The sequence below is a fragment of the Nannobrachium achirus genome (genome assembly GCF_963921795.1).
Source record: "Nannobrachium achirus genome assembly, chromosome: 22".
Classification (NCBI taxonomy): domain Eukaryota; kingdom Metazoa; phylum Chordata; class Actinopteri; order Myctophiformes; family Myctophidae; genus Nannobrachium; species Nannobrachium achirus.
The window spans coordinates 13644903-13672177 of NC_137829.1; the positions used below are offsets into that span (position 1 = coordinate 13644903).

The following is a 27275-nucleotide window of genomic DNA, read 5'->3' on the forward strand; positions in this document are numbered from 1 at the left end:
GAGAAACCCATTACATGTACTGTCTGTGGCAAAGGCTGGAGTCACATGAGTTATCTAAAAGAGCACATGAAGACTCATACAGGGGAAAAAACATTAACTTGTACAGTGTGTGGCAAATGTTTTGGTGCAAGGGTTGCTCTAAAAAGACACATGTGTACCCATACAGGGGAAAAGCCGTTTAGTTGCACAGTTTGTGGCAAAGGCTGTGTTCACAGTAGTGAGCTAAAACAGCACATGATGACACATACAGGGGAAAAGCCCTTTGCTTGTACAGTTTGTGGTAAAGGCTGCAGTCATCAGAATTGTCTTAAAGAACACATGAGGACGCATACAGGGGAAAAGCCTTATATATGTACAGTTTGTGGCAAAGGTTTTGGTGATAGGGCTGTTCTAAAAAGACACATGAGTACTCATACAGGGGAAAAGCCTTATACCTGCACGGTCTGTGGCAAAGGCTGTGTTCACAGTGGTGAGCTAAATGAGCACATGAGGACTCATACAGGGGAAAAGCCCTTTTCATGTGCAGTTTGTGGCAAAAGCTTTAGACGAAAGAACACACTAAAAATACACATGAGAACTCATACAGGAGAATAACGATTATTTGTTTAGTCTGTGGCAAAGGCTTTGGTGTAAGGGCTGCTCTAAAAAAAAGGTTAACATATCGGGGCAAAACGTGCTTGCACAATTTGTAGCAAAGGCTCTGTTAATAGTGGCGAACTAAAAGATCACATGAGGACTCATACTGGGCCCTTTCTTTGTACAGTTTTTGGCAAAGGCTTTGGTAAAAGGGCTACTCTAAAAAACACATCAGTACTCATTCAGGGCAAAATTCGTGATCAAGAGTGAAAGAAACATTTTGCCAGAGGACAGCAGAGTGAACAGACCCACACACATCAGTGAACATGATGTGTGTGGGTAGAGTCTGTTCTGATGTCATTGGCCCTAGTCAGACAATGGTTGTGAGCAGTGTCCTTGATGGAAGGCAGTGAAGTCCCGATGATCTTCTCTGATGTCCTCACCACTCTCTGAACAAACTTCCAGTCCGATGCATTGCAGCTTTCAAACCAGACAGAGATGCAGTAGGTGCAGAGATCAGTCAAGTGCACCAGAGTGTTTGTTCGATGCAATGTTGGTGTCAATAGGGCAAGTGCACTAGGGTTTCAGGCAAAGCATGTGTCCTTTTATGTGCTAAGCCTGCAATACCAGGTTTTGCCACTACTTAAGTCGTGCTTCAAAAATCCCCCTCGGCCCTGGGGGCTTAAACTGATATATTATGGCTTAAACCTACTGTGTAGTGTAGTTCACAGAATTAAATTGTGTAAGACAATATTCAGTCTGAAATGTCTTAAATTCTGTAAGAGAATATTTAGTCTGAAATATCTTAAATTGTGTAAGACAATGTTTAGTATTGAGTCTATATTTAGTTCTGACCAGAGTTCTTTGTAACTTTTTAAATCATTATTCCCATTCTTTCAGTGTATTAAGTCCAGTGTCCTTTTCCCTTTTATGTTTATGCTGTACTCTGTAAAGTGTTAATGTGTTAAATGTCTCATGAATATAACCTATTCATAGGAAGGATCATAAGTAAATAGATTAGAAAAAAGAAACACAAAAAACAAGTCTATGTATCTTTGAAATCCATGAGAATATATATAATAATAACTATACTGAAACACAATTGTGAACAGTAGAACCCTGCTTCATCCCCTGCACGTTATGAGCTTGTAAATATGCTATTTTCACTAGTTGTTTTAAAACACACTCCCATATGGACATTAAGGTTTGTGCTGTTGTCCAGGACAAGTAATAAATCCTGCCGGAAAAGCTCATTAAAAATGTACTTGTCTGTTAGTGGCTCTTGGTTTAACTTTTTCTGTGACGCTCCTGGTGGCTTTGTGCTGTATGCTAAAAATGGGTGGCTAGCTCAGGAGGAAGAGCGAGTTGGCCAATGATCCGTGGGTCGGAGGTTCAAATCCTGGCTCCTACTGTCAACATGTCGAAGTGTCCTTGGGCAAGACACTGAACCCCACATTGCCCCCAATGAGTTGGTTGGTGAAAGCTTGCCACCATTGGTGTGTGAATGTGGGAAGTGAGGACGCTGGCGTCGAATGTTCGCCGCTTCACTTCCCAATGTATGAATGAATGAACCATTGTAAAGCGCTTTGAGCACTTGGAAAAGCGCTATAAAAATGCAATTCATTATTATTATTATGCAGACTGTGGACTGCCCATAATATGGAGTGGAGGAAGCAAAGGGTCATTAGCAGTCCTTTTGTTCATTCTATTTCAATATCTGATGCCTATGCATGCATTTAAGAAAGAAATGACTGTGAAATGTAAATTATTTATCCGGACAAGTGGGAAATGTACTTGTCCAAAGGACAAGTTCCTCAAAAAGTTAATGTCAAGCCCTGACAAAGTTGATGTGGTTAGAAATGCAAATCAGTGTAAATGTGTGCGGCACACACCCTGATGAAGACAACTTGTGTTGGTCATTAAAATAATTGAAAAGGAGCTACATTGTGTGTATGCTATTTTTCTCTATTTTTACACACACAGCACACATTTTCCCAATCACTTTGGCACTAGATTCAGAATATAGACATTTAAATTTTAAATCTAGTGGTCATGGGGCAATATCTTCACAACCCACATTGCTGCTCTTGTGCCCTACACATTCAAAAATAGTGAAAATACAAGTTCACAACGCGTTGCATCGTGACTACTTGTGAGCTTGTAGATCAGCTATTTTCACCATTCGACTGTTTTAACCTTTTGACATGACATGCCTGAATCGGGGATCGATTATCATTTCATAAATGTGTTTGTTCTAATCAGTTAAATCGATTAGTTTGATTAACTGTTGCCCCACTATTCATCACTGTCTTAAATGGAGACAACCCTTTCTATAAGATAATCCCCACAACTGTATTTAACGTTTTCATCCAGAAGGTGGCAGTAACACTGCAGCTTAATTTCCCATCAATCACAAACCTGAGTTCTGCTTGCAATGTAATTTTACTTCCAATTTCAGATTGTAATCACAAGTGTTTTAACATGTCATAATGTGTATATGTATATAATGACATATTCACATAAATAAACAATGTAAAGACTCATACAGTGCGTAGCCTAACTGTGTACTGTATGTAGTGCAATTTAGAACAAGACCACCATAATGTCGTGTCCATTATGGTCCGTCAAGAATGTTAACTGCTATATGCTTGTATGCAAGACTAATCAGGCTTTTTGGAACACCCTGAACAGTTTTTAATTTGTTTGATTCAATTTAGATATTTGATGTAAATGTTATCAGGCCCTTCAGGTCCAGGGCTCCTCCCCATACACACCCATTGTAACTTCAAACTACATTTTAACCCGGATAGATTCATTAAAAACACACATTATTTTTTCTGGTGACTCTGTCCAAACATACTCCTATTACGTGAGCTGGCCGTGGTTTTTCGATTTTCTTTAATAAAAAAATAAAAAAAATTCAATACAAAATATTACAAATAAATGAAAAATGTTATCGACAAAATATGGCCAGCTCACGTATAAGGAGGACACGTTTCTTTGAATTTATAGTTGGATGTTCAGGCCTCTATAAGGCCTTCACACAGGTAGGCCTCTTTACAGTCTGAACATTCCTTGTTCCTGTTGGGAATGATGCCAGCGCGAAGTGGGGAAATGTCTCCTACCGCACCGTTAGCGCGAAGTGGGGAAATGTCTCCTACCGCACCGATATTGTATGGTAGTACAGCTCCTTGTGAACGTTGATAATATGCAGTGCTCGATATTGTATGGTAGTACAATGTCTCTCTTTTCATTCACATGCTCCACTGTGCACGCACGCAGCTCCTTGTGAACGTTGATAATATGCAGTGCTATGCTGTCTGCACTCAGCTTGTCTCGCAAAATAGCTGATCTGCAAGCTCACAACACGTCGCATCCACGAGACAACGTGAGCTTGTAGATCATTTCTCTGCCTTCAGCCCTTCACAATAAGGGTCCAGGAAGATATATTGTGTGGTAGTACAATAGTTTCGACAGGGGGCACCCTTTTTCATTTAGTCAAATATATTGTGTGGTTGTGTAGTTTCTTACGGCTTAAAATGTCCTCACGCCTCCCCTCTCGTTCGCGCTAACGGTGCGGTAGGAGACATTTCCCCACTTCGCGCTTTCGGGCTTCGCGCAAAAGGTGTGTTTTCAGTACTTTTGCTCGACACTCATGTGGGATGAAGTAGGGAATTAAATGACTAATTTGGTTTACAGTAGGACAAATGATGCGACAGCAAAGAAGTAATGCAAGGCATCTGCTTCACTCCCATATTTTCAGTGCTTTCTTTCTGCTATTAACTGTATGATAGAAGTATTTGAACATTGTGTGAGTCAACAGTCTGGCTCAGGGGACCAGGAAGCTCCAACTGGTGTGCATCCATCCATTGTGTTGTTGTAGTGAGTGCAGCTGCAGGCTGTATCCACTTAGCGTTCTCTCATCTCCCATTCATTCACTGTGAACACAAACACTCTTCTCATCTTACTGGCATGCAGAGGTGGAAAATAACTAAGAAGTACATTTATTCAAGTACTGTAACGCTACACTATGTAACTTCCCTGTTCCACTTCCAACCCAGATTTCAACCTAGGCCTCCTGTGCAAGTGCTGACCTATTCTTTTTTCACCCTTTTTTTTTTTTAACCACTGATCTAATAGAGCCTACCTGCTTGCGTAAGGGATCAACTGAATTTGTGTCAAACCAGACTGAGCTAGAGCTTCCACTGCTTAGGTCATGGCCCCAGTTGCCCAACAGATGTAACACTTCACAAACGTAACATGTAGACCTGCGAGGTGCAGGCCCCTGGGGGCCACAGGCGCAACGGGGGCAATGTGTCAGATTGAACATTTTGAGTACTTTTACTTAGGTAGGTCTACTTTAAGTATGCTGATGCCAATACTTTTGTACTGTCATTCAACTAAGTATGAATACAGGTCTTTTACTTGTAACAGAGTACCTTTTCAACCACTGCACATTAGTTCAGTTTGAATGGGAACGAATTCTACTCATTTTATTGCCTTGGGGCCTTTTGGCTAAGTGTGTGTGTGTGTGTGTGTGTGTGTGTGTGTGTGTGTGTGTGTGTGTGTGTGTGTGTGTGTGTGTGTGTGTGTGTGCGTGCGTGCGTGCACGTGTATGTTGTGTAAACAATCCATCGAGCTCAGATTGCACAAATGAACCTCGATGACAAGCGGCTGCTGTGATTGGATGACAGAGACACAGTAAACACAACAACGTTGTCTCACTGTCAACACAAACAGTAGTACTGCCTCAAGCTCAGATTAAGACAATAGTGTTGCTCTCTGCTATCAGACAGATCAGTTTACAGAACAAGTTTACAAGCTTGTGAACAAGTTATGATAGTTGGTATACTTTATTTTTGACTGTTAGTGTTCAATTTCAGGGTAGTTTTGATTAGTCTTAGAAGTTTAGAAGTTTGGCTTATTTTTTGAGAAGTTATTTTTTGATTGGTTTTTACTATAGTTTTAGTGTTTTACGTCTCTACCAGGCCGGACCAGACTTTGTTTTCACCCTGTATGTCTGTGTGTGTCTGAACAGCTAATCTGAGGAGGATTTTCTTTTACAAAAATCTTTATTAATTTACTGAGGGATGAAAACTATTTGTGGGGGGAAAAGTACCGTGGCTGACAAAAACCCAAATAGATTACCAATATTACAGGATATATATAAATATTAAAACAATAGTCAACTAGTCCTCAAAACCCCTCTCCCCAAGTTAAGTTGAAGGCAGGGCCATCGCCAAGGGAACTACTTTTGACATGGGGGGGCAGGGGTTGGAGTAAATAAACAATAAGTGTGGAACACTACCCACTCCCAGCACCCCTAGTTCCCACGGCTATGGCAGGGAAACATAAATTGAGCCTAAATGATTTTATATACCAAGTCGGGATGTGTTCATTGCTATTTACCCCCCCCCCCCCCTCCCCCATTCATTCACTAACAAGTTAATTTATTCATACTCCCACAAGTGCAGTCTGTCACTTCACGTTCATTGCCATTTGCTACAAGCATACTCCCCTACTACCCACAGTAGATCTCAGGTAATTTAACTCTTCTATGTTCATTCTACGTGTTAGTTCTCACACTGTTTGGACAGCTGTCAGTGTTAAAACCTTCCCAGCCTCCTCCCAGTGGAATGTAGTTGCATATGTTAATGTAAATGTTAATGTATTTGTTTTTGATTTATGGATCGTATGGATTGATTATAATATGTGATATCTTAAATCATCCAACTGAAGGTTCAATGGTATGTGTGTGTAATATATGTATATAATGCTTCGCTCTGGGGGGGTTTGTGATCTCAGATTCTGTCTGTACTATCACAGCAGAGCTACACCACCAAAGTAAATGCAATATCATTGCAATAAATGGTAACATTGATTAATCTGAATAAATGGTTTTGGTTAATCCCGAGCTGAAGTGTCTGAAAGAATATAAAATGCTGGATATTTACATAATGTGAAAAAAATGGTACTTATATGTTATCATATGGCATTCTCATTCTCATTTTATAGACGTCGGAAAAGTGTGTTTGAACAGCTAAATCTGCCCCGCCCCCAACATTCAGCTGAGCAGTTTTTTGATGTCAGGAGGGGCAGGAAGTGCAACATGGTAAACTCACCTAAACTCCCTATAAACAAAGGGGAAGGGGAGGAGAAGAGACAGAGTTACACCTTCAAGCCTTCATTCACGTTTCACAATGTTCATCTGAACACAATGACAAGAAACTGAAACTGAAGCTGCTTCTGTGTGTGTGTGTGTGTGTGTGTGTGTGTGTGTGTGTGTGTGTGTGTGTGTGTGTGTGTGTGTGTGTGTGTGTGTGTGTGTGTGTGTGTGTGTATGTGTGTGTGTGCGCGCGTGTGCGTGTGTGTGTCCTCAGGCAGTAAGGTAAGCCAGGGTTGCTTGTTGTCTATCAGAGACCTGAGTAACAGAGATACAACACAGAAATTGTTAAATTTGCCGATCTACAACATGTCACCTTGTGACACATTGCGAGCTTGTTGCTATTTTTGGTAGACATTTGGTTTAGAAAAAAAAAATAGTGGTTAAGTACAATACAGTAAATGTTTATTTCACCCCTGTTTCTCAGGTCTCTGATGTAGACAAGCTACAAGCTTTAAGGTCTGGCTCCTGAGACAGGTGTAATCCTCAGGTGTGTGGAGATGTTGGTTCAGCTTCCTCAACTCCACCAGATTAACACACCCTTTCATGTGGAGGAAATACCCTCCACACACGCACACACTGACACACACGCACACCACCCAAAATGTCTGCTCCAACCCTGTGGAAGACACAATGGAGAGGTTTGTCTGTGTTCAATCAATCAACAAAGATTGCGCTCTTCACTTACGAAAATGTACTTTTGACTTAGCTCTTTTGTCATCTTCGAAACCTTGCAAAATATATTTCTTTAGGGGAATGTCGAGGGCTCTGTGTACAAAATAATACTTGTATTTTCTTACCAGAAGAATTCAATAGTTCCATTTGAAAAATGAAATAAACTTACTGGGCTGTCTGTCTGTCAGTATGTAAACCGTGTATATCTAGCCTATATTACTAACCACTGGTGGAAAGTAAATAAACTAAAGTAGCCTACTGCAATGTTTATGTACATTTATTTTCAAGTTTAATGATATAACATAGTCATAGTATATAGTCATAACAGTTTTTGCTACATTATGTACATTAACCAATTAAATAAAATACATTTTGATTCAATACTGTTGTACTTTTACTCAAGTGAGTTTTTTACTAGTTTATTACTATCTCTACATTGTGGTACTGAAGTAAAGAAAGTACTTCTTTCATGGTGGGCTATGCCTCACACACAGAATAACCATTTGGTGCAAGAAGGGTTAAATGATGTTTATGGTTTCCAAAGCACAACAGAACAGAACCATTTGGCACATAAAGGGTTAAGGTTTAGCATTAGTGTTGTGTTAATGTTTATTGTGTGTGTGTGTGTGTGTGTGTGTGTGTGAGATTGTTGCATTGTGTGTTGTCACTGTCAGTATAATTATAGTCTAGTAGTTAATCTGTTGTATTACCTCTGCCTTCATTTACAATTGACTGACTCCCTTACCACCTCTGTGTGTGTGTGTGTGTGTGTGTGTGTGTGTGTGTGTGTGTGTGTGTGTGTGTGTGTGTGTGTGTGTGTGTGTGTTTAAGGCAGAACTGAAATAGACTAGTTTCCAAACCAACATACCCCATTAAGACCCAAGGCTGATTCTACAAATGCCTTCTACCGTAAAATAGTAGTTCTCACACTTTTAAATAGCCCACACAAAAAATCGAACGGGGGGAAAATAATAATTTGGGGACCGTCATAACCCAGAACACCACTGCTCTAGCAGTGTCACATTGATCTTATAAGCTAAACTAATGTTGAGGAATTCTTCATGCAGTTTGTGTCATCAGTTCCTGAACGGTAGAGTTCACAGTGTGAGGTAGTGTAGTGTAGTGTGTTGGCCGTGGAATGCAGACACACACACTAGTGGACTGAGCTGGTCATACAGGCAACACAAGATGTTACCTAGCAACTTCCAAACACATGCGTCTACACACACACACACTCCAGGTGATGCGTTTTAAAAACAAACTTAATGGGAAATCAAATGCCATTTAAAGAGTTCTGCTGCTTCATCCAAACCAGTGTGTGTGTGTGTGTGTGTGTGTGTGTGTGTGTGTGTGTGTGTGTGTTTGTGTGTGTGTGTGTGTGTGCACGCGCTATTAACTCACCAAAGAAAATTCGGTATAAAAAGCTTGCGAGCCCCTGGCATAACTTATAGAATGAAGTTCGAAATGAAGCAGCTCCTACTTCAGAGTGTCTTTCTATGTTCTGGTAACGTGAGACTGTATGCCTGTATGCATGTCTGCCTTTCACACTGTCCACACCCACTGCTTAGATTTCATGCTTTCTCATAACAGTTGCTGTCGGGCAAAAAACTTCCATCTCTATATTTCCACTTTTTCCCCTGTAAATGAATGTCCTAGTTTGTCATAGTACAGTGTCACAAACAGACACAGCAGATCTGCATTATCGTTTTAAAACGTTTTAGCTTGAGACCCAGAAGAGAAATTAAGACGTTTCCCCGGGACCCAAACTAGTGAAAACAGCAGATGTACAAGCTCCCCCCGGTTCCCATTGTTTATTTTTGGTGTTGAAATCCCCATAGGGGAATCTTAGATCACCTCATATAAGAACTGTGTTGGAATAATTTACAAACCACCCAGGACATTTTACTCATATGGATATGAAGCATCGACTGAAGGTGGAAATGTACAAATGTACCCAAAGAGTAACACAGCAAATGGTGGTCTACAAGCGAGGCCTTGTGAGATTGTAGATCAGCTATTTTCACTACTTTTGTGTGACAACTTCCGTATGAAGAAGCAGGACATTAATACAAAAACACAAAAGGTTGAGGTATGACTTTTCTGCCCAACACCAACAATATAACAATATAAAGTATTAACAAGAGCATGTGACTAAATAACTACATTGGATCCAATGGAATACCTTTGGATCCAAAGGTAATGGTTTTGGACATACAAGGTTACATACCCGACAGCAACAATGTAATGTGTGTTACTGTGAAACACAATGAGTTGTTGAACACGAGAACATATTTGCTCCAGCGCCAGAAATCAGCAGATCGAGTCATGGTGATTCTGTCACCAGGAAAAAACGTGACAATGAGCATGTGGTTCAACTGGCGTGACACATGCAGTAATAACTGACAAATGGCTACAGCACCATGGGTCATCGACAAGGGGGTGAAACCTTTGTGTCATAGTATATATTTATTCTTCATCAACCATTTGAACCCTAGCATCCCTATTCTGGAAGGAACATTTTGTGAAAATAGCAGAACTACAAGCTCAATTTGTCTTCCATCTTTCGGCACATAGATTTGGAGTGGAGGGAAGAAAAGAGCAGACAAAGTACAGAGCCAAAGATCAAGTATGAAGGTTTAAGTGGTTCAATGTCTGAAAATGCACATCAACATGAATTCAACATTTTAAAAAGAAAAGTGATAACCGCTAATGACAAAATACTAAAACAAAAAAAGCTGAATTTACATTGATGCTGTCAAACAAGTCTATTAAGCCATCTATGAAATCTATGAACAAGTATGCAAGTATTGTATGCAACATAATTGTGTACAATTATAGTAGGGTCCCTGCTTTAGCGCTTTCTTTCTGCTAAGGCCTCCTTGGCCCGAAAGTCTGTCCCCGTCAAATCTCCACTGTTAAATTACACATGATCTGAGGGTGTGCAAATGGAGACACTTAAGGGTAAAAAATATCCACACGCACAGTAAATGAATGTGACAGAATCCTGGAAAGGGAGTTTCCTGATGTGAAAAAGCCTTTTTGACCGAGATCCAGAGACCACACACACACACACACACACGGGACACGTGGAGGATTCGACACATTGTAAATGTGTAAACAGAATCAGGGGATTTTCTCGCAGACAAACCACATGAATGTTGGTCTTCACGTCGACACAATGGTGTCGCTTGTGTCCCGTCAACGCGTTATATCCTACATTCTGCAATCTGCTCGTGTTAAAGGAGCTCTTCACCCATTTGCAACCTTATCTTTCACGTAATTGGTCCTCACTCATGCTCATTACAAGATGCCACCATTTCTGTGTACTCACTCTGTGTACTCTGAGGAGGGCTGTGGCCAGATCAGGCACCCATCTGTGGGCAGGTCTGATCATTTCAAGATTTCAACCTTTTCTTTTATGGTATTTTATATTTTATATTAATCCAAGAGCATAAAAACAGAACACATTGCTCCTACATTAAACCCTCATTATGTAACCCTTTTCATGAATAAAGAATTGAGTACTGTATATTAATACGATACAACTCATACAATATGCATGGTAGAGTATGTTAATACAATATAACTTATACAATTGGGGTGATAGCATTTTGTCTCCCTGCTCTTCTATTGAGACATTCAGATGGTGTCAAAGGTCATGTCTCACCTAGACACAGGATCTGACACGAATTGTGACCTGATGGTCAAGATTCAATGCATCCCCCGAGAAAGCAGGACGGCTCAATGGTAAAAACGCCAACACTTAGCAGGAAAAAGGGTGAAATTCCAGGGTAGAAGAGGAAAGTGCTGCTTTAATGCAAAACCATAGAAACGGAACACATTGCTGTGCCTCTTACATTAATAATAGTCCACACCCCACCAATGAGACACAGAGTGAGATGACAGAAATGCTCATGTATAATGTGCATTAGTGAGGACCAATTATATGAAGATAGGGAAACAGTATAATATGAATTAAAGGACAACTTTGTTTTCTTTTTACAACAAGGGTTCATATTTTAGATTGTAATTAGATTAAAAATGTTTTCATTTACTGCTTTCCATTGTTTTAGCAATTTTAGTATTTTTAGTTTAAGTTTTTGATTTCAGTGGGTGGGGGCATGCATACAAGTGGCTAAATATGTCTTCTTAGAAACAATAAGCCGGCAATGTCTTTGTTACTATTTGCACCAGCCCCCATAAGTCACATCTGCCCATGAAAGAGTGCGGTGCATCTTGGGAATGGTTTTATTGTGTCTAAAAATACATATTTAGCCACTTGCATGCATACCCCCGACCTGGGGGCATGATCAAAATTGTTAAAATCACTAAAACGATAGAAAGAAGTAAATGAAAACATTTTAACACTCATCTTTTCTTTTCTCTATTGACTATCTAAAATATGAACCCTTGTTGTAAAAAAAAACAAAGTTGTCCTTTAACCACAAATGTAATATAAATAGCAGATCTACAGCGCTGGAGACATGCAGACCCCCTGTTTCTGAACAAACACTCTATAGCAATTAGAGTACCACCAGAATACCATCACAATATAAAGCTATTTAACACAACAACACTATGCATCACCTTTAAACTCACCTAAGAATTAAATAAACAGAGGAGAGAAAAGATACCGTTGTCGCTCCTGCGGAGTCTGTTGTCCAAATATCGTTTTATAAGTCTCTTTTTAAAAAAAAGAAACTTTTCTGATTTGTGCATGGAAGCACAGGGGGGCGGGTGTCTGCGCTGTGTGTGATCCACCAGCAGCGACAGTGCATGCAGCCTGAAGTCATGTGATCACACAGATTGTTTACAAGCCACAGTCTAATGTGTACCGACACTAGAAGACGGGTCTTTTAAACAACACCGCGGATGGAACTATTGGATGGATACATTTCTATTAATTCTCAAAGGTAAGCAATTTGCTGGCAAGAGCAGAAAAGAAGATTAGCCTAGCTTAGCCTACATATGGCCGTAAAAGAGTCAACACAGATGATTTTACAGTGTAGATTGGGGTCCCAGAGAAAAGGAAAAAAAAATTAAAAAAGAAAGTCCATTTGCATACTCTCAGGTTCACAGACCCCTGGTGGGGCCCGGACCAGACGATTAGAAACGGCGTACTAAATGTTTATACGGTCGTCTCTTTCTTGGTATCCCGCTGCAAAGTCATTTATAAAGCCGTCTTCAGGATCGGAGGGTCTTAAAAAAGTATTCATAAAAACATTTTTTTTTTAAATCAACATTTTAAGATAAATAAGCCGAGGAAGGAAAAGGTTTTATACGGTGGTCTCTCCTTGGTTGGCGCTGCCGCCCAGTCGTTGATAAAACCTCCTCCACGACTGGACGGTTTTACCCGACCACACCCAGAACCCCGACGTGATCCCCACGATCATCGTCATCAGGTATTTGATGATGAAAACGGTGAACTCGGGCTGCATCGGGGCGAAGTTGTGCGCAGGGCAGGGCACGGCGAAGCGCTTGCACGTGCGCATGTGCCACGTGCGCTCCCACTGCTCCCGGAACGCCTGCTCGTAGAAGTAGCAGGCGATGACGACGGTGGCAGGGACGGTGTAGAGGACGCTGAAGACTCCGATCCGGACCATGAGCTTCTCCAGGTTTTCAGTCTTGGTGCCGTCGTGCTTCATGACGGTCCGGATCCGGAAGAGCGACACGAAGCCGGCGAGGAGGAAGGACGTCCCGATGAACAGGTAGACGAACAGCGGCACCAGAACGAAGCCGCGCAGCGAGGCCACGTCGTAGATCCCCACGAAACACACGCCCGTTAGCAGGTCGCCATCCACCTTGAGGGAGGAAAGCAGAAAAATAATTAAAAACTAATTAAACTAGGCTCAGGTGGCGCAACATCATCCAATCAAATCCGACCCAGAGGTTAAGAACCACTGCCCCAGACTCTGTGGTAGTGCAGTGGTTCTCAACCTGTGGGTCGGGACCCCCAGGGTCCCCAGATGATTAACTTGATGTGCAACATTGTTTTCTAACTCAACAGTAAACAAACCAACATAACGTTTAAGCGTATAGAGGGTATCTGCACATTTCTAAAGTGACCATTTAAGGACTTTTTAATACTTCTAAAAGTACAAATTAAACATTGGCCAAATTGTCAAATATTAGAGGCAGAAATTGTGAAAATAGCCGATCTACATGCATGTAGATCTGCTATTGTCACAATAAACCGTGTTATAAAAAATATAATGCCTCAACTCTTACAAATCCAAGTGCTCGTCAGGGTGGGGGGCCCCCAGTTACCATATGATTATTTTGGGGGTTGCGGCCTGAAAAGGTTGAGAACCACTGTGGTACAAATACACCTGAGCGAGCGTACCACAAGATTTCAGCTGTTTCTACCCCATCCCATAGACAAGGACGCAGCTGTTCCACAGCCAGTGTGGTTGTTTTAACATTCCCCAACATATCCCATTGCCAGTATGGATACAGTTTTAACTGCAGCAGTAGTAGTATAGTTTCAACATTCACCAACCTGTCCCATAGCCAGTATGGAGATGGTTTTGACAGCAGGTACAGCCCAAGCCGTCAGGTGGAAGTACTGACTGTTTGACTCGATGGCCTCGTGACCCCATTTCATCCCCGCCGAGAGGAACCACGTCAATGACAAGATCACCCACCTAGAAATACAAGACAATTAATACATTAAACCATTTAGGCCTAGAATTATTGAATGTTTTAACCAGTGAAAAATAGCAGATATACAAGCTCACAGCGCGGCACCGAGTGCCGCGCTGCGAGCTTGTAGATCTGCTATTTTTTGAAAAAGAAAAAAAAATGTGTGCAAATCTTTGAATATACATATATTTTCAAAGCAAACGTTTGTAACTCAAATTTTGCTTCTGGGTGGTCCCTCGAACTAAATATTTTGAGATGGGGGTCCGTGGCCAAATACATATCATTTTGGGGGTCCTTCACATGAAAAGGTTTGAGCACCACTGACATAGTAGTCTCTCAAGAACAGACTAACTGAGCTCCAGTCAAGTGAAAAGGACCTTTTCTTTGACGATGGCTGGCCAGATTGCTGACATAGAAACATAGGTTTTTTCCAAAAATCTTAGAAGGATTCAAAAGACACTTATAGAATCGGGTCAAAATTCAAATTTTCACGATTTTTCAAAAATAGCAGATCTACAAGCTCGCAGCGCGGCACTCGGTGCCGCGCTGTGAGCTTGTATATCTGCTATTTTTTTATATTTAAAGTATAAAATATTGCGTCATAATGTGTTCAGGCCAAACCATTTCATACCAGCTAAGAGGAACCACGTTAATGACAAGATCACCCACCTAGAGCTAATCAACATTATAAGAAAACCCCCACTCAGCACAGAACACATCTCAGCAGTAGCAGGTGAGAAAATCTGACAGCCCGTTCGAGACCTGCTTACATAGATCCGCCCATAAACTGAGAAAGACACAATGGTCAGAAATAGGACTTTGTGAGGATAGAAGGTGCTGGTGGGACACCAAAGAAATACATAAAAACAGGAAAAAGGAAAATTCACGGTTTAATCCCTTTAATCAATAAAAAAAAAAAAAAATCACTTACCTTTGACTTGTTATTCGATGTCAATAATTTTGACATTTTTGTTTTATTCAAGTAATTAGGACATACCATATGGAGCTGGCCATGCCGAAGAAGTACAGTATCATGAACAGGATGGTACATCCCTCCTTCTTGGTGCCCTGGGCCACGGTTCGATACCCGTCCTCCTTGAACTTATCGATGCACACCACCTGTACGGGACAATGTTATAGACCAAATCAGCATGTAGATCTGCTAAATAGATCTGTTATACTACAAGGCCTCAGGGCGACATGTGACCCTAAAGGGCGAGGTCACGCCGTGTCTTGGCCTTCTGGCCAGTGATGTATATCGGACCAGTTACCCATATATGGAGACCCCTGCTGGTACCCATATATGGAGATCCATGTACTGTATATGGAGATATGCTGTGAGAGCCCAAGCATGCTTACCAGTTATTTGTTATGTGAAAGTCCTATGACGTCTATGACATCTGACATCATACATACAATCCCTTTTATGCCCATACATGGAGATCCCTGTATGTAGAACCAGCCACACAGATATGGGCTGTCTTGGCCATATGGATTCTGTTATTGTGATATGTGACCTCCATATATGGGCATTCCTAAATGAAGTCCTGTTAGATATGGACTTAATATTGATGACATCAGGGATCTCCATGTATGAGCATAAAAGGGATTCTGTTAGTGTGGTTCCCCTGACATCACAGTGAAGTCAGAGTGTGATGTCAGAGCGGCAAACCCATTCTGTTAGAGTGGTTCCCCTGACACTCAGTGATGTCACAGTGATTTGTCAGGGGAACCACAGTGTCAGGCGTTATAGACAGACAGACAGACAGACAGACAGACAGACAGACAGACAGACAGACAGACAGTCAAGCTGTGACCGTTCACATACTAAACTGCAAAATAACAAAATGTTATGGCTCAACTCTTGGTGCTCGTCAGTTAAAATATGATTGTTTTGGAGGTCGCGGTCTGAAAAGGTTGAGAACCACTGCTTTACACCACTGTCAAATACCTTGTCTTCCAGGAAGAAGCCGGCGGCGTAGGCCACGGCCACCATGAAGTAGCACCCGGACAGGAAGATGATGGGCCGCTCCGGGTAGCGGAAGCGCCTCATGTCCACCAGGTAGGTGAGTACGGTGAAGGCGGTGCTGGCGCAGCACAGCATGGCCCAGGTCCCCACCCACAGCCGGCCGAAGCGCACCTCCTCCTCCGTGAAGTACATCACGCCGTTGGGCTTGGAGGGCTCGCAGGGGGCGCCGCAGTCCTTGGCACCCAGGAACTGGGGGTAACAGGAAAGAACCACCATCAGAAGGGATTTTTCACTGTCACAGCACACGTTTAGTGTCCCGAAGGTTTTGATTTTTTAGCTTTGTTTCTTTTCGTGCACACACTGATCTGTTTTCTTCTGTATCCTAACAGGTCAGCTATATCCTTCTGCTGAGCTGGTCTAGTAGAAGTCATCATTGTGATTTTTTCAGAACAGGTCAGTGCAAATGAATTCCGTCTTGGCCAGCGGGACATGAGGCGTGTGACACACGGATGCTCACACAGGAGCTGGAGGTTTTTTATAGTAAATGCAGCCTCGCAATTAAGTGTCTTTGTTAGAAGTTGTTATGCATAATTATAAAAACACAGCTTGTGGCGCAGCTCGACAACACTTTTCGAAGACTACTGTAGGTGATTGCTCATAGTCATGAGCTGTGTGTAAAAGGCTGATTGCCAGCTTGTAGATCTGCTTTTTTTGCTACTTTAGTATGACACTGTAATAATTGTAAAAAATATTTATATAGAACAAAGAGTCAGTACCTGGTACCCCAGGTAGGTGGGCAGCTCCAGCTGCAGAGGGCAGGTAAAGTGGGGGGAGGGTGTGTGCTGGTGGGGAGGGTGCTGGATGGGGGGTCTGCCCACGTGGGGCGGGTGCAGGGTGACGGGTTCGGGCAGGAGGTGACCTATAGGGATGCAAATGTTCAATTCAATCATCAATGGACATGTTACAACCTACATATAATTTAAGAGTCACTCTCGCGCTCTCAGTCACTCTCTCATTTCCACATTTATCTACTCACTGGCTTCAGCAACTGATCTCAACTTTTACATGGCATTGACTTATTAGCATTATTCAGACGGTGAGAAAGCCCAATTTTCATTTTGCACAAACTCAAGCTGTTTATTAGCGTTTTCTTCACACTTCTGTTTAACTCTACAGCCGCAGTTGTTGCCATTAATGCATATGCGCGGCCAAACATACATGTGCACGTTCATGCATGACATGCAGGCCAAACATGCATGCGCACGTTCATACACGTGCCCATGGGCTCTGTGTGTGTGCAGAGTCACACACACAGCAAACACAGGCGCGTGTGTGTTGTGCTTACTGTGGGTCTGTGATGCGGCGACGGGACGTGCACATGTTGTCAACTGTTGTTGGCTAAAATGTATAGTCACTTTTCCATCCCCGACCCAGAGAACCTCATATCTTAGCACAGGTATGCAAATGGGGGGAATGCTCATACAGGGTGAACAGCTTAAGCACAAAGGAGCCACCAGGGCTTAGAAGTACTGTGCATATTACTGACAAACATCTGCAACTACATTCAATATTATAGTACAGCAATCCTTCTACACATTTAACAACACTCTCTGTCTCAATACATTGCACTCCTCCATGGGTTAAACTAACACATTTTGCTGGGTTCTCCTACATTTTCACTTGCGAGCACCAGTTCTACCAACTATACTGTGCACACCCCATAACCCAAACTCTGCACGTAATTTGGGGAGCACATATCTTCGAACAGGTAAGGTCCAGTGTTTATTATCAATGAAGAGGCCAAAGAGCTAGCCGGTTTGCTTTATCGATCAATCAGCAAGGTAATTAATTGATTGATAGATCATAGATCATTCGTCAGCAAGTTACCATGCTCTGAAAATGCATGAGGCCCACCCGTTTTCTATTCGTCTGTCTGTATTCAATGTTATATGAGTTAAAGAGAAGGATCTCAACGGAAATAAGCTGGTCTGACCCGAGTTTCCTTTTAGTTGACCTTGTATCAGTGAACTGTACTGTCATGAAACGGTAACTTTTCCTATGCAATACTTCTAATAAATACCTCAATCAATCAAAAACTGTTGATGAATTGTATACACAGGACCACAATGGAAACAAGTCCCCTGAACCTTTTTTTATGTTATCCTTTTAGCCCAAGTTGTTGTGCTGATTACGTTTGGACGAATAAAGTATTCAAACAGTCAAGTTTTGTAACTATCGGTAATTAATTGACTGATAGTCGATTGATTAATCCATTCAGAACGGGTACACATTATTGTGTATCATTATTTTATGCTTTAACTATTGAAAAATAGCAGATATACAAGCTCGCAGCGCGGGCACTTAGATCTGCTATTTTTGAAAAATCGTGAAAATTAGAATTTTGACCCGATTCTATAAGTGTCTTTTGAATCCTTCTAAGATTTTTTGAAAAACTTATGTTTCTATGTCAGCAATCTGGCCATGCCAGCCATCGTGCAAGAAAATGTCCTTTTCACTTGACTGGAGCTCAGTTAGTCTGTTCTTGAGAGACTACTGTGTCAGTGGTTCTCAAACCTTTTCATGTGAAGGACCCCCAAAATGATATGTATTTGGCCACGGACCCCCATCTCAAAATATTTAGTTCCAGGGACCCCCCAGAAGCAAAATTTGAGTTACAAACGTTCGCTTTGAAAATACATATTATTCAAAGATTTGCACACATTTTCACGGCTTTTTTCAAAAATAGCAGATCTACAAGCTCGCAGCGCTGCACTCGGTGCCGCGCTGTGAGCTTGTATATCTGCTATTTTTCCACTGGTTAAAGCATTCAATAATTCTAGGCCTAAACCATTAGCATCCTACCGGGTACGACGGTAGGCTTCCCAGCGCTGTCGGTGCTGTTCAGACCCACGCAGATCTCCTGTCCGCCGTGAACCGGGAAGTTGTGGCAACGCAGCCGTTCAGGCCACTGGAAGCCAAACTTATTCATGAGCGCCTCGCAGCCCTGCATGGGAGATAGAAGGGCAACGGTTAAAATCAAACTAATTGATTTTCAATTGATTATAAAACAATCAATAATCAATCATTACAAAATAATAATTTGATCCCTACATTGTGCATGACTGAGACCATTTGTGTGTATTAGATAGAACTTAAATTATGGGTGGGGCAGTATTTATTTCCAGAGGGCCTTACTGACTTCGATGAAGTGAGTGAAGGGTCACATATTGAAATTGAAAAGTGTAAACATAACATGCTAAATTATGTTAAAATTAATTAATTAATCAATCAATTCATTAATTTTCTTAATTTGGTATATGCTATTTGACAGGCAAGAATGTCTGGGTCCTTGCTTCACAGCACAATCATTTTCTGTTACAGAGGTATATTAATATTTCTGATGCCAAAATCATCCAGGAACGTGATAAGAATTACGGCGGTGCGGCGCCAGCCGCGCCACGGCCCCGTTATCACGTCCAGGGACGTGTTAGCTGGATACTATGGTAACCAGGTCGACAGGCGCTGCGGTAGCGGCTGGTGAGCGAAAATTCATCATATCCCATGATGCAACTTGGCCGCCATCATCAGGAAGAGTGTCATCTCCATATGCCTCCTATTCATTGCTGCTGCAAAGAAACTGCTTTATCTTAGAATCTTTCTCCAAAAACGTCACAGCGACACTGGGCCGCGACGGTCGGCCGCAGTTAGAACTTTTCATTTCCGTATTAAAGTAAACATCACGGTCTACTTCCGGATTTAGTGAATTTCCACAACATGGACCAATCGTGGCTTCCAGGGCTCTTCAAAATAAAGCGCAGTGAATGGTGGAACTCTGTATCCAAATAATTACAAAGATAATGGCATCCCAAGTGTTAAGGTTGGACGATATGGCAAATATGTTGGCAATTGGTGTTTTGGAATAGTCGTTTTTTTAATTGTCTGATTATTTGGGCGATATTTGTAATTTTATTTTGTAAAATGAATGTATCATAATGGGCTGCAGAATTCAATTCTTCAAATATAGCCAGATTGAATGTAAAGCACATTGCAAAGCGTGTGCAAAATGTTAATCAATTTAGGCCATTCTGATTATAAAGTTGTTTTACAATTCTTTGTTGTCAACAAGTTTTGGTCAGTGAGTGAGCGGTGCATGGCAGCATAAAGACAGTCTTGTCGTCTCATCTCCGTTCACTGACAGCGCGCAGTCACATTATTGTAACCCGATACTGCTCGTGTTGGTTACAGCCGAATGTGTACGTTGTCTTATGACAGGGTTGTGCGCCGAACATGCAAGCTCGCTATATGGCGAAGTATAACTCAAGATTAAAGGACTGGGGAGGACTGTTGTCGGGGACCAACAAGCCCAAAAGCTCAAGGAATAGTGTTGAACCTGTGATGTCATGCCGTACTTGTTATTTCTGTTTTATCTATTAGTTTAGTCATTGTGGTCCACAGAATGAGAGGCCTGCTCTGCCGGAAACATTGCGAAAAAAAGTTATGGACATTTTTAAATCCACTGTCCCATTGACTTCAGTATATACAGGAAAAGAAAAATAATTAAAAAAAAAAAGAAAAAACATCTTCTTTAAGTAGCATGTGAGGGGTCAAACTAGGGACTCTTCATGATTCTGAATCCATTGCATGAAAAACATTCCTTGGGCTAAATTTTGGCCCCCCCAATTGTGAAAAGTGATGAGTCATCAAAAGAATCATCACTTTTCACAGTTTTGGGGGCCCTAAATGTTGCCCTAGGAATGTTTTTCATGCAAAACAAATGCTTGCGATGAATTCAGAATCATCAAGAACCCCTAGTTTGACCCCTCACATGCTACTTAAAGCGTCAATGGGACAGTGAATATACAAATGGCCTTAACTTTTGTTCGTGATGTTTCCAGTGGGTCCCTGGCTATAGTCAGTTGTCTGATGGGGACCACTTCACATTGCATTATATATATGGACCTGTACAGCTTCTCTCTCGATATGAATCCTTAAAATACAGTATGTTATGTCTGTTTGCAACTTGTCATTGCAGAGCCAACCATAGCAGTGGGAGAGAAGGGTGGTATAATCTCTGCACCGCTGGAAAAGGAGACCTCAGCTCAATCAATTAGAAACTATTGGATGTTTACGGTCATACCTGACGTGCCCGCTCGCACAGTGAGCGGCAGGGAGGGATGGCAGCATCCAGAACCGTGCAGACCGGCGCATACATGGAGCACAAGAAAAACTTCAGGTCTGCCGAACACTGCACCTAATGAGCAGGGTGGGAATTAAATGTAAGTACAATTATTCAAGTACTGCACTTCGGTATGCATTATGCAAATATATACCCTACCTTTAGCTCAAGACCCAAAATAGAAATGAGATGTTTGTTGCCAGTGTGAGTGTGTGTGTGTGTGTGTGTGTGTGTGTGTGTGTGTGTGTGTGTGTGTGTGTGTGTGTGTGTGTGTGTGAAGGGGAGAAAAAAAGAATGAATGAATTAGGCCAGTGGTTCTTAAAGTGGGGTCTTGATATACTAGGAACCAAATGGACCCTTATGGATCTGTAACTCTGAGGGGCCTTTTCCACCGGCAAAGAACCGGTTCTGGTTCTTTCTCCCGCCTATGGGATGAACCAGAGGTGTGCTTTTCCACCGAGAACCGGAGTTGGTTCCGAACCGTAAAAGTTGTTTCGGAACTAGAACCACAAAATCCTTGGTTTTTGTGGTTCAATCTGGTGGAAACGCAAGCTGGTTCGCAAGAACGAACCAAGGTTCCAAGAAAGTTGAACCGGCACTGGTTCTGGAACCGGTTCTTTGCCGGTGGAAAAGGCCCCTGAGAGTGTACAAATGGAACCAAAATGGTCCATTTGTACCCCCTTTGTAAGTTAAATTAGGCCTAGAGGCAACACTGATTTTACATTGTAGATTGGGTTCCCACATAAGAAATGCCATCAAATGGGGGTCCATGGCCTCCTGCATATCAAACTGGGGGTCCTTGAAATTATAGCCGTAAAACTCTCCTCTTATGAGGGTCCCTGGCATATCTTTTCAAAGGGGGGTCCTCAGGCTAATGTGTATCAATGTGGGTGTCCTTGACATGAAAAGGTTTGAGAACCACTAGTGGATTCCAGGGACACTGGGTTCCTTTGGCGGGGGTCTAAATTGACCTCTGAAAATGTCCAAATTGACCATTTGGTTTCATTTGGACACTGTCAGAGTTAAGGGGTAACCTTGAAATGTACAGGTTTGAGAACCACTGAATTAGGCCAGTGGTTCTCAAAGTGGATTCCAGGGACTCTGGGGTCTAAATGGAGTGGACCCATACAAGTCTGACATTGTACAAATGGAACGAATTTGGTTCCATTTTGTACACTGTCAGAGCCAAAATGGATACCTTGAAACGTAAACGTTTGAGAACCTAGGCTACTTTCTTACCTTGACCAGTGGGTAGAACTGGTGCACCTCCAAGCCCGCGTCCTCCTGGTTGGAGTGACCCAGCAGGTTGGGTAGGATGGTCTGGTTGTACTGGAGGTCCGCGCACAGCGGGATGGAGATGGGCTGACAGAAGCCATGCTCTGAGCCCCAGACACCCCCATGCACACCCCCATTATGATCACCCCCATGCTCACCCCAACAGCACCCCAGAAAGCCCCCAAACACCCAAAGCCCGAGCAACAAGGACGGGTTAATCTGTGTCATGCTTATATTTTTTTAGGGGTTGTTGATCTATGTTCTGATCTGTTTTTATGTGTGATGGTGTTTCTTTGTTAATCTTGGTTTTGTTTATTTTTAACTTGACGCTTCGTTCATCTGAAATGTCGCGGTTTGTTCCGTTTTGTGTGCTGGGATTTGTGTTTTTTATATATCCTAGATGTGTGTTGCGTCTTGCGTGGATGAGTTGTTGTCTGCGATCATTTGATTTTCAAAGCTAATCTAACGAAGTCAAGTCAAATCGAATCAGTTCAAGGCAGCTGCAAACCGCTGTCGCCAGGAGGGGGAGGGAGGAGGGGGAAAACACTTTGGTTCCCAGTTTTATATATAAAAAATAAAACAAATAAAAATGATATCAAAAGTAGACCCCCAACCCCCACAAGACGCAGACTTGGGAGAACTGCTCCGTCATAGTTGAGGGGGGAGGAAAGAACAAACTTAAAAGTTGAAGGTTAAAAGAAAAAAACTAAACAAAAAATCCGCTTCAAATGGTTAAACAAACATCCGAAGCGTCTGAGCGGTCTCTTATGTGTTCTCTCTGGTCCAACAAGCTCCTGGAAACACGAGTTTTTTTTTACGTGGTTTGGTACAGGTTTCGCTCCTCATAAAGTTATTACTCCTCATTCGGCGTGGATCCTCATGGTTCTTTGTAGTTCTCCGTGCACGCTCGCCGTGCGTGCGTCAAACACACACTCACGGTAAAACGGCACGCTCCCCAGAAAAGAAGAAGAAAAAAAGCAATGGTTTTAAATCCTTCTTCGTAAAAAAAAAAGTTACTTAAAAGTCCACGGTTGTAGCTTCGGAACTCTTCCACGCACCGTGTGTGTTTGTGAGTGCACAGACAGACAGTCAGCAGCAGAATGAAGCAAGCAAAGCAGCTCCACTGGGACGCTCGGCTCGCACGGTCTCTAGACCAGACCCCCCTCCCCCTGCCCGGGTACACATCATGTTGGTGACCTATCGAATTGTGTGACTCTAGGGGCACGATTCCCAGATCTGAATGACAATTTGACATTGGGGATTATTTTTGGAGCGGTGCCTCAGCGCTCCAATGCTTGACTGTGTGTGTACAATCCGTATGGGGAAAGGCTCGATATTTCTGAGTGTCATTGGTTCGACTAAGGGTTAGGTTTTAGGGTTAGGTTTTTAGGCATAGTTTTACTGAGGTTAGGGTTTGGTTTAGGCATAGTGGTTAACATTCACCCGGTTAGCATTCACCAGCGTCGGCACGTTAGCATTTCACCCGCGTCGAACTAATGGGACGTTGAACAAATGCTATGTCGCAATATCGACATGCTCCTGTCTGTATGCACTATGCACTATGCATGTGTGTGTGTGTGTGTGTGTGTGTGTGTGTGTGTGTGTGTGTGTGTGTGTGTGTGTGTGTGTGTGTGTGTGTGTGTAGGGTATGTCTGCAGTATGCAACAGCTGCAATACAGGTGGGGGCACAATTCAGCACAAATCCAGCACTAAATAATGACACCATTTTTATATATGTTTTCAACATATGGGGTGCCAACTTCACGGAGGTTGCTGGGTGACCAAGTTGAACAGCCTTTGACATTAATGGCCAACACAAAAATTCATAGATAACGAAATTAACTGCTCAAAGGCACCGCTCACTTCACACTGGGTGTGATTTTAACATCAGAATCTGATCAGATCTTATGAAGTGTTATTTTTAGTTTGAGAGCACAGTTTTTGGCTTCTCTCCCTCTCAAACATTTTCATTTAGGCCTACTGCCTATTATATAATTGTGTGGGCTTTTTGGCCGTGGTGCCCTATGTGAAAAGTGGGGGACATGTTGTGTCAGGGACATAGACGGAAAAAAATAAAGGTTAGGGACCCTGCATCAGAGAAAACACCTGTCAACATTGTTTTGAAATTTGCAGATCTACAAAATTCGAGTTGACAGCAAGTAATTATCAGTTCTTGCTTAGACAGACGAGAAGTGATCACCCCTCCCCCCTACTCTGTACATATGGTGTTTTATACTTGTGATGACATCGCATGTTTTTGATGCTACTTTGTATAGTGATGAACTTAATACCCTATGGTGTAATCCTTTTAGACTAAGTGTATTGACCTACTCTTGCTGTTTTACATTTCTGTCTAATACAATATTCAATCAATCAAGCTTGTAGATCTGTAGACTTTTTGTCATTTCGGGAAACCTCCACACCAGTGATCAGACGTCACGGTGCACCAGTAGTAAAGTGTCAATATGTGTTCATCCTGCTGGGTTTCTAACAACACAGTCAATAATCAATACACACTGATCTATAAATACTGACCTCACCTCAGTGTCTACACATCCAATAAGAGATTATTAGAGTGAAGGCCAAGGAGAGAGTGAAGGAGAGGAGACAGTGAAGATTGAAAAAGAGAGTTTAGTTCAGTTCATTCTCAACCTTGTTAATTTCAAGGAAGTGGGTGACAATGTTATCACAAGAAAAGAGGAAATGACCTACCTGGTTGGTATTTTAGAGGAAAATCTTTCCAGTGGAAAAAATGACAACCAAAAGAAGAAGATCTTTGTTCAGGATCTCTTCACTGGTCATTAGGAATACACAGAGGACTCTAGCAGGAGCACTCATCCAATGGCACTTTGACTATGCATACACCTCATGGTACCATAGCACCACAAAATACTTCATGCTTCAGACATCCCAAAACAAACTGGTCAGGCTACTGCTTGGCCTCACACCTACAACTCATTGAATCCCTGCTCATTATGTTAGGGTGGGATGGTCCTGGACAAGATACGCTACACCAATGGTCTTCAACAGGGGGTCCGGGACCCCTAGGGGGTCCTCAGAGTTACTACAGGGGGCCCTCCAAATCTTTGTGTAATAGGATAATTCTTTTAAATGAACAACTGGAACCCTCGCATCCCTATTCTGAGGAGAACTTAAGCCAAAAATAGCAGATCTACAATTTTTCAACGCCTCGCACTGCGAGCCGTTGAGAGCTTGTAGATCGGCTATTTTTGGCAAATAGGTTTGGAGTGAAAGGTCAAATTTACTAAGTATCGCCGATTTAAGTGGTTAAATGTCTGAAAAAACACATTGACACGAATCCAACATATATGACAGTGCTGTCAAACAAGTCTATGAATCTGTCGATGAAATCGATGAAAATCTGAACACAATTTTATACAATATCTAGTGGGGGTCCCTGCTTCATCTCCCTGTCAGTATTCAGCTAGGGGTCCTTGGCCTGAAAACGTTGAAGACCCCTGCGCTACACCACAAAGACACCCACGTACCAGTCAAACTAACTACCGGTACAACACCAGAGGGAGCTCCACAAATCACGTTCAACCTAGATTGGGCTCAAACAACTACATTTGTTCTACTGCTATGCCACCAAAAGCTGCCAAACAAAAGTGTGTCTCCTTACTCTCCTTCAAATAAACCGCACTAAAAGAGCACCTACTGGTGGCTGAAATTCGTAACTTGCCCCTGTGAAAAGTCCTAAAAGCTTATCACCGGAAATGCCCCCCACCTTACTGTACATATTTTTCTTTTTGATTACTACTCGTTTATTTGATGTTTTTGCATATTATTTTATATTATTGCCTGTCTTTAAATGTTTTGATGAATTGAATACACAGGACCCCAATGGAAACAAGCATAGTGCTTTATTGGGTTTATCCTTTTAGCATACTTTTGTATGGAACTGTACTGTGCTGTTTTTTGCAAAATGTTAACAAAGTATTCAATCAATCAATCAATCAATCAATCAATCAATCAGTCAAAAGCATTAGACCACGGACCCCCATCTGATATCTCTTTCATGGGACCCAAATCTACACTCTACAACTCTCAGTGTTTATTTAACCCAGAGAATGTACAAATGGACCAATCAGGGTACATTTGGTTCCATTTGTACACTCTCAGAGTTACATATCAGATAGATGGATAGATAGATAGATAGATAGATAGATAGATAGATAGATATCATAGGATCATAAGGGGTTAACACTTGTGATGGAGGGTGGGGCCAGAGTGTAAATGTATAGGGAGGCGTGGCTGCTGAATGGGGGCGTGGTCTGTAAGGCAAAGTCAGTCAATAAAACCAAAGAGACCGTGATTGTTAATACCTACTGTGATTTCCCTGAGGAGAACTAAACCTCTCTCTGTCTATCTCTGTCTATCTGTGTGTCTCTGTCTCTCTCTCTCTCTCTCTCTCTCTCTCTCTCTCTCTCTCTCTCTCTCTCTCTCTCTCTCTCTGGTTTCCTGCTGAGAACCTCAGCCTCAGAAGTGGAGATGCTGATGTCATATACCAACCCACACAAATCAGACTTCAGAATGAAAAGCTCTACTGTCCACTTCTGCAAGGAGCCTGTGTGTCTTTCCCTCCAGTAATAACTCAAATTAAAAAAGGTTTCGGTAGCAGTCTAAACAGTAATCTGCCTAGGCTACTCTCATGTTTTACTTGAGTAAAAGTATCAATACTTCTGTTACAACTAGAAGAAGTCCCGTATTGAAAATGTAATTGAGTATTAAAGCACAAATTTGGTATTGGCATCAAAATAGGCTATACTTATAGTACC

General features: G+C 42.1%; 1 protein-coding gene across 1 annotated transcript; it reads right to left on the bottom strand.

Annotated features, from left to right (window-relative positions):
- Positions 1-10334: 10334 nt before the first annotated feature.
- LOC308308068 (frizzled-7-like) lies at positions 10335-22704 on the bottom strand (the record flags this gene model as incomplete). Its single annotated transcript, XM_080753438.1, has 8 exons — positions 10335-13215; positions 13914-14058; positions 15054-15175; positions 16008-16274; positions 16802-16944; positions 18888-19029; positions 21163-21276; positions 22441-22704. 8 exons carry the CDS (start codon positions 22702-22704, stop codon positions 12691-12693), a joined length of 1722 nt encoding a protein of 573 aa, XP_080609564.1. The 3' UTR covers positions 10335-12690.
- Between the last annotated feature and the right edge of the window lie 4571 nt (positions 22705-27275).